Source organism: Eptatretus burgeri, chromosome 11, assembly GCF_056783735.1.
Source record: "Eptatretus burgeri isolate ZD-2024b chromosome 11, Ebu_testis_v1, whole genome shotgun sequence".
Lineage (NCBI taxonomy): Eukaryota > Metazoa > Chordata > Myxini > Myxiniformes > Myxinidae > Eptatretus > Eptatretus burgeri.
In genome coordinates, this window is record NC_140971.1 from 203,994 (window position 1) to 218,659 (window position 14,666).

The following is a 14,666-nucleotide window of genomic DNA, read 5'->3' on the forward strand; positions in this document are numbered from 1 at the left end:
TGTTAGCTTTTCAACAGATATTTAATAAAAGTAAGAGAAAACCTAAGAAATTGTGGACTGATGAGGGTAGAGAGTTTTATAACAAGACATTTATGAATTTTTTAAAAATAACAGTATTACATTATACAGTACCTTTAATGAAGGGAAGGCAGTTGTTGTTGAACGTTTTAATCGTACCTTAAGAGAGAGAGACTATATAAAAAATTCACACAACTCGGTTCACAACAATGGTTATCTTTTATTCAGGATATTGTGGATAAGTATAATGACACGATTCACACGTCAACGAATATGAAGCCATCAGAAACATTTACAAAATTAAAATATGAAAAAGAGATTAATGTCAGAAAACCTAAGTTCAAAGTTGGTGATATCGTAAGAATATATAGGTGGAAATCTCATTTTGAAAAGGGTTTTACTGAACGATGGACGAAAGAACTTTTTAAAATTGTTGATGTAATAGATACAGTTCCTTGGACTTATAAAATATATGATTTGGAAGGGGAAGAGATTTTAGGTTCATTTTATTCACAGGAATTACAAAAGACAAAACTAAGCATATAATACACCTTTGTGGACACTAGAGGGACAAGTCCGAGGTGTATTACAGTATATAATGTGTGTCAAGGGGGACGTTCTTAGATCTGTGAACCCCAAACACAGAATCCTCAACTGAATAGTCAAGGCTTAACTTTTGTTTGTGTGTGTGTGTGCAATGGGAGCAATAGGTTGGCGCTTCACTCCCTCCTACTATACACCGTTGTGGACACTCGAGGGCCAAGTCCGAGGTGTATAACAGTATATAATGTGTGTCAAGGGGGACGTTCTTAGATCTGTGAACCCCAAACACAGAATCCTCAACTGAATAGTCAAGGCTTAACTTTTGTTTGTTGATGTGTATGTGTGTGTGTCCCAACCCTCACATTCAAAATCTCAACCCCAACCCTCACATTCAAAATCTCAACCCCAACTCAATCCTCGCCCAACACAATGTCTTTTTCAAAATGAGATTTCCACCTATATATATATATTTTTACGTTTTTTTTTTTCTTCTTCCAATTCTGTCTTTTAAGGCTTTCAGGTTTGATGACGTAGAAAGGGGGAGTAAGCCTGCACTTTCTTCCCAGAACTTTCTTGATCTTGCTCCCATCAAGCACCATCCGACAAAGAACTACATCGATAGGTTTAGATCCCAAAGAGTGATAGCAACTCCAAAAGTCTCCAAAATATAAATAAATAAAATAATAATAATAATAAATAAATAAATAAATAAATAAAAGCCCCCAAAAAAGTTTCAAGTGTCCAACATAAACCCAACTTTCCAAGTCTTCAAGGTATAACCACATTCCCGTTGAGTTTCCAAGATATGTATCACATTGTGAGTTATCAATCCAGAACCCACATTTCAAGTATTCAAAGTAAAACCAACTTACAAAGTCTCTTAAGGATAACTCATTTACTGATTTTTTCAAAATTTGTGAGTCTCCAAGGTAGGACCCATATTTAGAACCATCTTGGCAGAACCCTTTTCCTGAGTCTCCAAGGTAGTTATTTAAACCATCAAGGCAGAACTCATTTACTGATTTTTTCAAAATTTGTGAGTCTCCAAGGTAGGCCCCATATTTAGAACCATCTTGGCAGAACCCTTTTCCTGAGTCTCCAAGGTAGTTATTTAAACCATCAAGGCAGAACTCATTTACTGATTTTTTCAAAATTTGTGAGTCTCCAAGGTAGGCCCCATATTTAGAACCATCTTGGCAGAACCCTTTTCCTGAGTCTCCAAGGTAGTTATTTAAACCATCAAGGCAGAACTCATTTCTTGATTTTTTCAAAATTTGTGAGTCTCCAAGGTAAAACTTGTATTCTGGCTCATCAAGGTATAACTTGTTCAGTGGGTATTGTCTTGATAACTCACAATGAGTACTATTGCTGTAAAACTCTTTTTCAGGATTTTGCTGGTCTCCAAGGTATAACTCTTTGGTTGGGTCATCAAGGACGAACTCGTTCTGTGGGTCTTGGTCGCTCATAAGGTCTTCAACCAAGCCAACAATTTCCCCCCAAGTTGTAGCAAAAGCAGTATTTTCATTTCGTATTTCAGACACAATTTCCTGTGAGAGAAAATAATAATGTATTAATTAAGTTATTTAATTATTAAATGAGTATGCTTCAATCAAAGTTTGAAAATAGGAAAATAAAAAATCTTACCTCAATAGATAAGAGGTTTGAATCCAGTTCATCAACTTGAAGGTTTAGTTCCATAGAAGACAGAGAGTTCCAAGGAACACCAAAGTCATCCCACTCAAGGTCTTCAACCAAGCCAACAAGTTCAGCCCAAGTTGTAGCAAAAGCAGTATTTTCAGATACAATTTCCTGTGAGAGAAAATAATAATGTATTAATTAAGTTATTTAATTATTAAATGAGTATGCTTCAATCAAAGTTTGAAAATAGGAAAATAAAAAATCTTACCTCAATAGATAAGAGGTTTGAATCCAGTTCATCAACTTGAAGGTTTAGTTCCATAGAAGACAGAGAGTTTGAGACAAGCACACAGAACACCATTGCCAGCAAGAACAAATGTTTAAAATGGAGCCTGGGTTTGAAGCTTTTATAGAGAAAGACTGGTGGGTGTGGTTTCCTTTGGAAATTCCCTGGGCAAGCCTAGGCAAGCCTTCATTGGGAAATTTTTCAAAACCATAACATCCTGTAATTTTCTAGTGATTTCTTTGTGAGTCAGAGATGAACTGGAAATGATGTAAGAGTGGGCGGGGCTTAGCAAAAGTAGGCGGAGCTTAGGAAAAGTGGGCGTGGCTTAGAAAAATACCTTATGAAAAGTGGGCGGAGCTTAGCAAAAGTGGGCGGGGCTTAGGAAAAGTGGGCGGGGCTTAGAAAAAATACCTCATGAAAAGTGGGCGGAGCTTAGCAAAAGTGGGCGGGGCTTAGGAAAAGTGGGCGTGGCTTAGAAAAAATACCTTATGAAAAGTGGGCGGAGCTTAGCAAAAGTGGGTGGGGCTTAGGAAAAGTGGGCGTGGCTTAGAAAAAAATACCTTATGAAAAGTGGGCGGAGCTTAGGAAAGTGGGCGTGGCTTAGAAAAAATACCTTATGAAAAGTGGGCGGAGCTTAGCAAAAGTGGGCGGAGCTTAGGAAAAGTGGGCGTGGCTTAGAAAAATTACCTTATGAAAAGTGGGCGGGGCTTAACAAAAGTGGGCGGGGCTTAAAGAAAAGTGGGCGGGGCTTAACAAAAAATAACCTGTGGCTCAGGAGGTGGTCAAACAAGAGCATTAAGAGAAGTTTATCATTTCGTAATGGCACAAAAGGGGTATCTTAAAAAATATAAAGATTCAAATGTTTTGTTTGTCAATATTTTAGATGGGGATTATTGTGCAAAGAAAATTAAACTATTGAAGGAATTTGAGAATGAACAAATCTTTATAGGTTCAATGAGTGAGCTGTTCAACCCCCAGGTGTTCAATTCAATGAGGTTCAACCTCCAAGTTAAAAGGGGAGACAAATAAATATACCTTGGGATAAAAAGGGGGGTTTATTTTTAGGGAAAAAAAATATAAATCGCTGAAAATCCCCCATTCATTTACATGGGGCAAAGTGAGCCAGAATCAGTATTCTTACCCTACTCATGGATGTAATTTTCAGGGAAATATCAACACAAGATATTGCATAAATAAAATAATGGATTATCTTGAAATTAAACCTGAACTTAGGATAAAATATAGAGTTTCTAAAAAAGCCAATAATAAATTAAATAACTTGTTTTCTAAATATATAAATGAATGATTTTTTACCTATTTGGGAAAATAAGATAAAATTTAACAACCATAAAAATCTCCCAAATTCATTAAGATGTCTCATAGTTGGTTCAAGTGGATGTGGAAAAACCTGCTTACTTTTAAAAATGCTCCTCACTCCCAACTTTTTAGATTATGATAATTTAATAATTTTCACAAAGTCGAGTTTTCAACCAGAGTATCAACTACTCTCACAAGGTTTTAATGCTGGTCTTCAAAAAGAAGATATAATCGGTTTATTTAAACGTCAAAAAAACCTAAATGATTATAACATTGAAGATATAATTCAACTATTTTGTGATACACAGAGATGTAAAAAGAAATCAAATCCTATAACTTGTATTCTTAGTTGTAATACGGATGATATACCATCTCCCCAAGATTTGGATAAATCAAAAAAGAACCTCGTTATCTTTGATGATTGTGTTAATGAGAGAAACCAAACGGTAATGGACAGCTACTACACAAGAGGGAGACATTCTTCTTGTAATTGTATTTATCTTAGTCAATCGTACTTTCAACTTCCTCGTCGTTCCATCAGAAACAATGCTAATACTTTTATTTTATTCAAGTTAAATTCAATAGATATCAATAATTTTTGGAGAGATAATTGTTCTACATTATGTAGTAAAAAGAAATTTGAGGATTACATGAAGCACACGACTGAAAAATATAAATATATTGTTGTGAAACAAGATGAGATATTAAGGGATATATTTTTTGTTTTATAAACAATTACATATATAAATGACAACTATTATTATAAATCTTGTGGGTAAATCTGCTTCTGGAAAAAACTTTCATAAATCAAGGTTCTTGTGTAGTACAAATGAGAATATTGTAAATTTACTTAAAAAACACCCCGTGATACGCATTGTATCAACAACAACTAGAGCAATAAGACCTGGAGAAGTAAAAGGTGAAGATTATCACTATATTTCAGTGGAGGAACATATGCGATTGAGGAATGAAGGACAAATATTTGAGGAGGTTTCTCTTGGTACAACAAAATATTCACATTGTAAGAGTGAGTTAAGGAAACTAAAATCTGGTGGTGTTGGGATATTAGAAACTAATCCAGAAGGAACGAGACAAATTATTAAATATCTGAGCGGGGTGAAGATTTTATCATTCGGTTTTGATGTTGATGAAGAAACTCAACGCAAACGTATGAAAAGCAGAGATGCAAGGATTAGTGAAGAAGAAATTACAACTCGCATTAATGTTAATAAAGAATTTGATGAAATATTTAAAGAAAAGGATTTATTTGAACACATCTACTTGAATGATGAAGAAAAGGAAAATTTCCCTGTTAATCTTTACAATTCATTAAATGATATTTTACAATAAATAAATGGATACAAAAGAAAGAGCAAGAAGATTTAAGGAACATCAAGAGTTGGTTTCAAAAGTTGTAAAACAGCAGGAAGACATAAAGAAGAAACGCAGACAGAAACTAACGGGCGAAGAAGTATTTGAAAGAAAACAAGAGAAATTTTTTAAACCACTTTTAAAAACTTCCCAAGAAAAATGAAAGATGTTTCCACAGTTCCCACAGTAGAATATACTCCCAGAAAGCTCCAAATGTTAAAAGATTTCAGTCAAATGACGGAGGAAGAATTAGAGCATATTGGAGAATTAGAATATGATGAAGGTTTATTTCAACAACTGGAAGAGATTAATCAACCCCCTGATTATATTGTGAATGCTGTTCAAAACAATGAATATTCAGCGGATTCAAAAACCAAAGCAGGACTCATTCCAACAGAACAACCAGCAATATTTCATCTTGTTCAAGAAAAGGTATTGATATTTAATGATGAATTAAGGTTCTTAAGTTCTGCTCAACCCCCTGTTAAACTAACTCCGAGATTAATGTTTCTTCTCACAAAAGATGGAAGACAAGGTTCAACTGTGAGGGATGAATCAAAGTATATTGATAAACCATTGGATATGGAAAATAATGATGATAGAGTATATATTGATTTGCTGAACACTCTAAATTATAAGGTTATTCTTTCTGGTAAAAGTAGGAAGAATGAGAAGGAGAAACACATTATTCAGGCTTTAAGTATCCTTGGTTCAGGTATTAGTTTTCTTCCAAATGACCCATCGCAATTAGTTAATAGAATGTTATTGTTGTTAGGCAGTAAGAAGGCTGGAAATAACAATTGTTTTAATGAAGCATCAGCCATTTTAGACCAGTTGATGAACATGAAAATAATTAATAAATCTCAATATAAAGACATTTTATCTCATATTAAATAAGATGAGAAGCACAATCCTGAGTTTTAATTTCACAACAAGCGACCACACATCTTCATTCCCATACCCACTACAACTTGACACAACAAAAGAATATGAGGCATCTTTATTGTCCATGGAAACTTATAATACCTTATTTAATATAACCGAGAAAAATGACAAGTTTAGTTATAATCCGGGAAGTGGATACAAAACGATAACAGTCTCACCCGGAGCATACGAGATTTCTCAAATATCTTCCGAAATTGCTCGTCTTATGAAAGAACAGGGTGATGAACCAAAAAATATTGTTATAAACATTCAAAAACATACTTCAAAATCAACGATTAAAGTTAAAAATAACTACAAGGTTGATTTCACAATTGATAATTCATTTAGAGAGTTATTGGGTTTCTCCTCAAAAAATATTGAAACTAATGGGACGTTTTACAGTGATAATGTCATTCAAATATCCTCAGGAATAAATTCGGTGTTAATTCACTGTGATTTGATTGATGGTGCTTATAATGATGGAAAAAAAACGAATACAATATTTTCATTCAGCGCATACTCAACCCCAATTGGTTATAAATTCAATATGGAACCTAAAAATTTGGTTTATCTGCCTGTGTCAGGAAAAACCATACACAGAGTAAATTTTAGGATAACCGACCAAGATAATCGTGTGATTTCTTTTAATGGAGAAGTTATATCCATCAGAATTCACCTACGTGAAGTTTTCCAATAAATAAATACGATGGTTATTGTGAGGAAACACGAGTTGGGAAAATATAAAATAATTACAGGGGATGGGATGTTCCTTTCCCCGTACTACAAGGGTGAAGGTATGTATCTTGGTAGAGGATACTATAAACCTAAGAGACAAAGGGGTGTCGGACATCAATTTAGAGGAGATGGGATAATTGATACTCTCATGGGTATTGGTTCAACTATTCTTAAACATAAAGACCTAATTGGTTCAACTGCTTCTGCTGTGGGAAATGTAGCAGGTGCTGTAAAGAGTATAAAAGATGCTCAGAAGGAATCTCATAAATTACAAGCAATAAAAGAAATTAAGAAAGGTAAAACTCAGTTGTCCCCCCAAGAACGACAGAAAATAATTCAAATACTTGGATCAGGGTTTCAAAAGTTTTAACATCTTTTTTCCTAAATAAATACAAGTATGGAAGCAATTGATAGTATCTATGATTTGGATGATACTATTATTATCTCAAACTCCACGAAAAAAGAAGATTACTTCAAGGTAAATGCAATAACTGGAACAGACTGGAATACAAATGGTACAAAAAGTTTTGAAATAAATAATCAACAAACCTATTTGAATCTCTCCGAAAGTTTCTTGTTGTGTAAATTTAAATTCACTAAGGCTGGGAATAACACAAACGCTACACTTGTAAATGATTTCTTCTGGAAAATGTTTGATAGTGTGCGATTGTATATTGGAACACAAGAAGTTGAAGTGGTTGATTATGTCTCTGCTGTATCTGAAATGATGAAATTTACACTCTATACATTCAGTGATAGAATGGGAAAGGGGTCTGTCGAAGGTTTTATTCCTGATATGTCAACGGGAACAAACACAGACCCTGGATATATTCAAAGGAAAGGAATGTATAATGATGATACAAAAGCAGAAAATAGTTTTACTGTGGCAGTTCCTCTTAAAGGTATATTTAGATTTTGTGATTATGATAAAGTTCTGTATGGTCTTAAAATTAGATTTCAACTACAAAGGAATGATAATGAAAATAGATTGCTTTTTGGTGTTGGTAGTGCTTTTGGTGAACAGAATAAATTTGTAATTGAGGAGATGAGTTGGTATATCAGTGAATATACTCCTAATCTTAAAACAGAAGAGATGTTGAATCGAAGACTTAACTCAAAGAAACCACTCAGTGTATCATACCTCAAAAGAAGATGTCAACACGTTAAACTCAACCAAACTACTTACACGTGGAATTTAGGTGTTCTGGAAGGAAAGCCACGATATCTGTGGATGATTTTTAAAAAGCCAGATGGTGATACTGCGACTGATAAGAATAATGCATTGAGTGATAATGCTAAGGTGAAACAACTTCGCGTTTCTCTAGATGGAACATTTTATCCACGAGATAGATTGGAAATTAATTGGGAAAAAAATGATTTTGCTGAAGCATACAAGTCTTACCAAAAGGTGTGTGAAAGTAATGGAAATAAAGAACCTATTTTGGATATGACAGCATTTAAAAGTTTGTATACAATCTATGCGTTTGACCTGAGCGCGCAAAGGAAACTATAAAGTCTAATCGAGTGGATACTTCCCTATACATTGAAAGAGGAGAGAGTGAAGAAGTTGATACATATTGTTTGCTTTTGGAAGAAACAGAATTGCAGATTAATACAGATAATGGTGTGATGATTAGTCTCACATAATTTTTTGTTAAATAAATGAGTGGCAAAGTACCAACTGGGGTATATGTTAATCAAATCAATCTTCATAAACTATCATCTTGTGTTCAAAATCAAAAGCCTTGTACGATTAACGTTAATACAATTCAGAGAAAAGGAGCAGTAAGAATTGATGTTTTGGTCACAAGAGAACAGGTTAAAATCTTGAATGACACTGGCTCACTTAAAATTAAAATGACAAAACCAATGTTGAAAAAATATTCAATAAGAGAGACGAGTGGAGGATTTCTCCCATTTCTAATTCCTATATTTGCAGGTTTAAGTGCGGTTGGAGCATTGACGGGTGGTATTTCAACAGCGGTGAAAACTGCCAATGAAAGGAAGGCTCAACTCCAGGCTCAAAAAGAATTGGAAAGACATAACAAAGAGTTGGAGAAACAAATTAGTGGAAGTGGCGTAATTGTAGATTTTGCTGAAAAACTTGAAGGTCTGCCTGATAAAGCGAGATTGTGAGTTGGAGATATGCTTTCTTCTATAGCACAAGCAGGTGTAAAATTAACGAAAAGAGGTAATGGATTATATCTTTCTAATAAATAAATGAGCATTGATGAGTGGTTGAAAGAATTTGGAAAGAATACAACATCAAATTTACAACGGTTCTCATTGGGTTTGTATTTTTAATAGTCAAGACAAATATTATTTTGATAGTTTTGGTCTTCCACCACCTGTTGAAGTCATAAAATTCTTACAGAATGGTGTTTATCAAACATTTCAAGTCCAAGAATTAAATTCCAAGTGTTGTGGTCAATTATGTCTATATGTGTTATTTCAACTCAACAAAAATAAAAAATTTTATGATATTATTTTTAATCTAATATAAATGACTTATGTTGGTAAAGATGGTTCTATCTTTGGTGTATCTCAAGAACTGGATATTGATTTATCAAATTATTATACAAAGGCACAGGCTGAACGACATAAATATAATATCAACAAAAATATTAACATGAAAAATGCTTATAAATTAAAAAATTATCCAAGCCCGACTGACGCGAATGACTTGGTGAGATTAAGCGATTTATCACAATATATATATACTTAAATAAAACGGCTGTGTATTCCAAAGATACAGAAGTGTTGATATTATCTCCAGGTCATACAGAATTCACAGTTCGAATTAAAATAAATTTTTATAAAGAAGGGCGTATCGTTTGTATGAGAATAGAACAATGGGGGTATGATATGAATGATTTAGGGTATAATTGGTCATTTAAAATTAACCTCGAAGACCTGGAACAATTAAATCAGTCTCGTAAGGAAGAATATTATCCACTTGGTATCGAGAATGAGTTTTGTGGAGCCACGATTAGTAAACAACAAATAAAAGAATTTAATAAGGGTAAATATAATAATGGTTTTGCCCTTGTTTATCTCATGAAAACAGAAAAAACAGGATTATATATAATAAGTAAGGAAATACAAAATGATTTAACTATGGGAAGATGGGGAGGTGTTTCGTGCCATAATATTATTCTAACATATATTTCTAATACATAAATGACAGCAAGAAGGCTTCAAGAAAATTATCATTTCTGTGTCCAAGCATACCTTCAAGAAAAGGGTATTCGGTATTTTAATAAATATGTTCTACAACATAAGAATGAGGTATTTTCAATAAAAGATTGGCATTATGCTGATGTTGATAAACCGACAACTTTAGATTTAATTAGAATGTTAAATAATGAAAAAATTATAAGGTTAAGAAAAGGTAAGGCTCTTTTAGAAATTCAAAAGAAATTTTATTGGTTTCCTGTTGTAAAAAAAATTATTTTGGATACAGGAATAACAAGAAATCCTGATGAATATATGTATAATATTCTATGGGGTGTAAACGATTCAAGGATAGTAAGGGATGAGGAAGGAGTTGAAGAAGAAAGAGAAGGAGGAAAAGGAGAAGGAGGAAAAAGAGAAGAAAGAGGAGGAAAAAGAGAAGAGAGAGAGGGATGAAAGGGAGAAGAGAGAGAGGGAGGAAAGAGAGAAGAGAGAGAGGGATGAAAGAGAGAAGAGAGAGAGGGATGAAAGGGAGAAGAGAGAGAGGGATGAAAGGGAGAAGAGAGAGAGGGAGGAAAGGGAGGAAAGAGCGAGACAAAATAAATATCAAAATATGGAAACCAGTGAGATTCAAAAAAGATTGGTGGTATTACAGAAAATAACTCAACCCACCGAGGAGGAAAACAAAGAATTAACAAGTCTATTTGCAATATTTTCTTCAAGACTATTGACATCGTCAAGCTATTCATTTTAATTCAAGTTTTTTCTTAAATAAATGGAGGAGAGAGTGAAGGCATTTCTTAGGATTCTTTATGTTTTAAAAATTAAGATTCAAATGTGCATGTTGGAAACTAAAAAGGTTTTTGCACTCTGCAGGAATTTTTCACATAAATAAATGAGTTATTGTCTCAAATGTAAAAAGAAAACTAATACTAAAAATATTTCATATATTAAAAGTAAAAATAACAGGGTTATCCAAAAAGGTATATGTTCGGTGTGTGGTTCAAAAAAAATCAATTTATCTCCAAACACAAAGGAGGAGGAGATATACAAAAGTTTTTATCAGGAAGTAAATTTACAACTACTGGAATACCAGGGGAATTACATCTTCCAGGGTATTCTTTCTGTGGTCCAGGCACAAACTTGGATAAAAGATTAGATGAGGCAGACAATCCTAAATCCTGGAGTAAACCAATCAATAGAGTTGATGAAGTGTGCATGAGACACGATATTGATTATGGGAATACCACAACGTTGGAAGAAAAGCATGAAGCCGATAGAGAAATGTTGTATAATTTGTCTCTGATACAAAATCCAACCTTGAGAGAAAAAGTTGATAGGTTCATCGTGAAGAAGATGATTCGTGCTAAATTGAAACTTGGACTTGGAAATTCAAAAAAATTATAGGCTCTAATGATGCCATTAAGACTGAAGAGCAATTAGCTGATGAATTACATAAACCAATATTCACAAAGTTTCAGAGAAGGAAAGTTTATTCTAAGGAAGTTGATTATATCTGGTCTGCTGATTTGATTGAACTCAATAATGATAAGGGGTACAAGTATGCTTTAACCGTTATTGATTTGAGGAGTAGATATGCGTGGGTTGTCCCTTTAAAAAACAAAACAGGTAATACTCTTATGTTAGCTTTTCAACAGATATTTAATAAAAGTAAGAGAAAACCTAAAAAATTGTGGACTGATGAGGGTAGAGAGTTTTATAACAAGACATTTATGAATTTTCTAAAAAATAACAGTATTACATTATACAGTACCTTTAATGAAGGGAAGGCAGTTGTTGTTGAACGTTTTAATCGTACCTTAAAAGAGAGACTATATAAAAAATTCACACAACTCGGTTCACAACAATGGTCATCTTTTATTCAGGATATTGTGGATAAGTATAATGACACGATTCACACGTCAACAAATATGAAACCATCAGAAACATTTACAAAATTAAAATATGAAAAAGAGATTAATGTCAGAAAACCTAAGTTCAAAGTTGGTGATATCGTAAGAATATATAGGTGCAAATCTCATTTTGAAAAGGGTTTTACTGAACGATGGACGAAAGAACTTTTTAAAATTGTTGATGTAATAGATACGGTTCCTTGGACTTATAAAATATATGATTTGGAAGGGGAAGAGATTTTAGGTTCATTTTATTCACAGGAATTACAAAAGACAAAACTAAGCAGATAATACACCTTTGTGGACACTAGAGGGACAAGTCCGAGGTGTATTACAGTATATAATGTGTGTCAAGGGGGACGTTCTTAGATCTGTGAACCCCAAACACAGAATCCTCAACTGAATAGTCAAGGTTTAACTTTTGTTTGTGTGTGTGTGTGTGTGCAATGGGAGCAATAGGTTGGCGCTTCACTCCCTCCTACTATACACCGTTGTGGACACTCGAGGGCCAAGTCCGAGGTGTATAACAGTATATAATGTGTGTCAAGGGGTGGACGTTCTTAGATCTGTGAACCCCAAACACAGAATCCTCAACTGAATAGTCAAGGCTTAACTTTTGTTTGTTGATGTGTATGTGTGTGTGTGTGTGTGTGTCCCAACCCTCACATTCAAAATCTCAACCCCAACCCTCACATTCAAAATCTCAACCCCAACTCAATCCTCACCCAACACAATGTCTTTTTCAAAATGAGATTTCCACATATATATATATATATATATATATATATATATATATATATATATATATATATATATATATATATATATATATATATATATATATTTTACGTTTTTTTTTTTCTCTTCTTCCAATTCTGTCTTTTAAGGCTTTCAGGTTTGATGACATAGAAAGAGGGAGTAAGAACTTTCTTGATAGGTTTAAATCCCAAAGAGTGGTAGCATTTCAAGTCTTCAAAATAAACCCAACTTTCCAAGTCTCCAAGGTAGTTATTTAAACCATCAAGGCAGAACTCATTTACTGATTTTTTCAAAATTTGTGAGTCTCCAAGGTAGTTCCCATATTTAGAACCATCTTGGCAGAACCCTTTTCCTGAGTCTCCAAGGTAGTTATTTAAACCATCAAGGCAGAACTCATTTACTGATTTTTCAAAATTTGTGAGTCTCCAAGGTAAAACTTGTATTCTGGCTCATCAACGTATAACTTGTTCAGTGGGTATTGTCTTGATAACTCACAATGAGTACTATTGCTGTAAAACTCTTTTTCAGGATTTTGCTGGTCTCCAAGGTATAACTCTTTGGTTGGGTCATCAAGGACGAACTCGTTCTGTGGGTCTTGGTCGCTCATAAGGTCTTCAACCAAGCCAACAATTTTGCCCCAAGTTGTAGCAAAAGCAGTATTTTCATTTCGTATTTCAGACACAATTTCCTGTGAGAGAAAATAATAATGTATTAATTAAGTTATTTAATTATTAAATGAGTATGCTTCAATCAAAGTTTGAAAATAGGAAAATAAAAATCTTACCTCAACAGATAAGAGGTTTGAATCCAGTTCATCAACTTCAAGGTTTAGTTCCATACAAGACAGAGAGTTCCAAGGAACCCCAAAGTCATCCCACTCAAGGTCTTGCTCGTTCTGTAGGTCTTGGTCGCTCACAAGGTCTTCAACCAAGTCAACAATTTCGCTCCAAGTTGTAGCAAAAGCAGTATTTTCATTTTGTATTTCAGATACAATTTCCTGTGAGAGAAAATAATAATGTATTAATTAAGTTATTTAATTATTAAATGAGTATGCTTCAATCAAAGTTTGAAAATAGGAAAATAAAAATCTTACCTCAATGGATAAGAGGTTTGAATCCAGTTCATCAACTTGAAGGTTTAGTTCCATACAAGTCAGAGAGTTCCAAGGAACCCCAAAGTCATCCCACTCAAGGTTTTGGTCGCTCATAAGGTCTTCAACCAAGCCAACAATTTCCCCCCAAGTTGTAGCAAAAGCAGTATTTTCATTTTGTATTTCAGATACAATTTCCTGTGAGAGAAAATAATAATGTATTAATTAAGTTATTTAATTATTAAATGAGTATGCTTCAATCAAAGTTTGAAAATAGGAAAATAAAAATCTTACCTCAACAGATAAGAGGTTTGAATCCAGTTCATCAACTTGAAGGTTTAGTTCCATACAAGACAGAGAGTTCCAGGCAAGCACACAGCACACCATTGCCAGCAAAAACAAATGTTTAAAATGGAGCCTGGGCTTGAAGCTTTTATAGGGAAAGACTGGTGGGTGTGGTTTCCTTTGGAAATTCCCTGGGCAAGCCTAGGCAAGCCTTCATTGGGAAATTTTTCAAAACCATAACATCCTGTAATTTTCTAGTGATTTCTTTGTGAGTCAGAGATGAACTGGAAATGATGTAAGAGTGGGCGGGGCTTAGCAAAAGTAGGTGGGGCTTAGGAAAAATGGGCGTGGCTTAGAAAAAATACCTCATGAAAAGTGGGCGGAGCTTAGCAAAGTGGGCGGGGCTTAGAAAAAGTGGGCGTGGCTTAGAAAAATACCTCACGAAAAGTGGGTGGAGCTTAGCAAAAGTGGGCGGGGCCTAAAGAAAAGTGGGCGGGGCTTATTGAATACCTTGTGCAAAGTGGGCGGGGCTTAACAAAAGTGGGTGGGGCTTAAAGAAAAGTGGGCGTGGCTTATTGAATACCTTGTGGAAAGTGGGCTGGGCTTAGCAAAA

General features: G+C 34.2%; 1 protein-coding gene and 1 long non-coding RNA gene across 4 annotated transcripts in view; both read right to left on the reverse strand.

The window, feature by feature from the left end:
* The window catches only part of LOC147016251 (uncharacterized), a 176,598-nt gene that overhangs the window by 150,140 nt on the left and 11,792 nt on the right, over positions 1-14,666 (reverse strand). The gene's annotated exons all lie outside the window — the stretch shown is intronic.
* LOC147016253 (uncharacterized) lies at positions 219-13,929 on the reverse strand. 2 transcript variants are annotated; one of them, XM_085844819.1, is made up of 3 exons: positions 13,772-13,929; positions 13,463-13,675; positions 219-2,108 (listed from the first exon to the last, which is right to left on the reverse strand). In XM_085844819.1, the coding sequence occupies exons 1-3, from the start codon at positions 13,883-13,885 to the stop codon at positions 972-974; spliced, it is 1,464 nt and encodes a 487-aa protein (XP_085700945.1). In that variant the 5' UTR covers positions 13,886-13,929; the 3' UTR covers positions 219-971. The 2 variants fall into 2 exon arrangements, 1 of the variants encoding a protein (XP_085700945.1); XR_015049008.1 differs by lacking the exons at positions 13,463-13,675; positions 13,772-13,929 and adding an exon at positions 2,206-2,299.

What these genes read in the sequence shown, in the direction of transcription:
- LOC147016253 (XM_085844819.1), bottom strand. Translation starts at nt 13,885, where the DNA reads ATGAGCGACCAAAACCTTGAGTGGGATGACTTTGGGGTTCCTTGGAAC. An exon ending in CAAACCTCTTATCCATTGAG is followed by an intron (nt 13,676 to 13,771) that starts GTAAGATTTTTA and finishes TTTCTCTCACAG; the next exon opens with GAAATTGTATCTGAAATACA. An exon ending in CAAACCTCTTATCTGTTGAG is followed by an intron (nt 2,109 to 13,462) that starts GTAAGATTTTTA and finishes TTTCTCTCACAG; the next exon opens with GAAATTGTGTCTGAAATACG.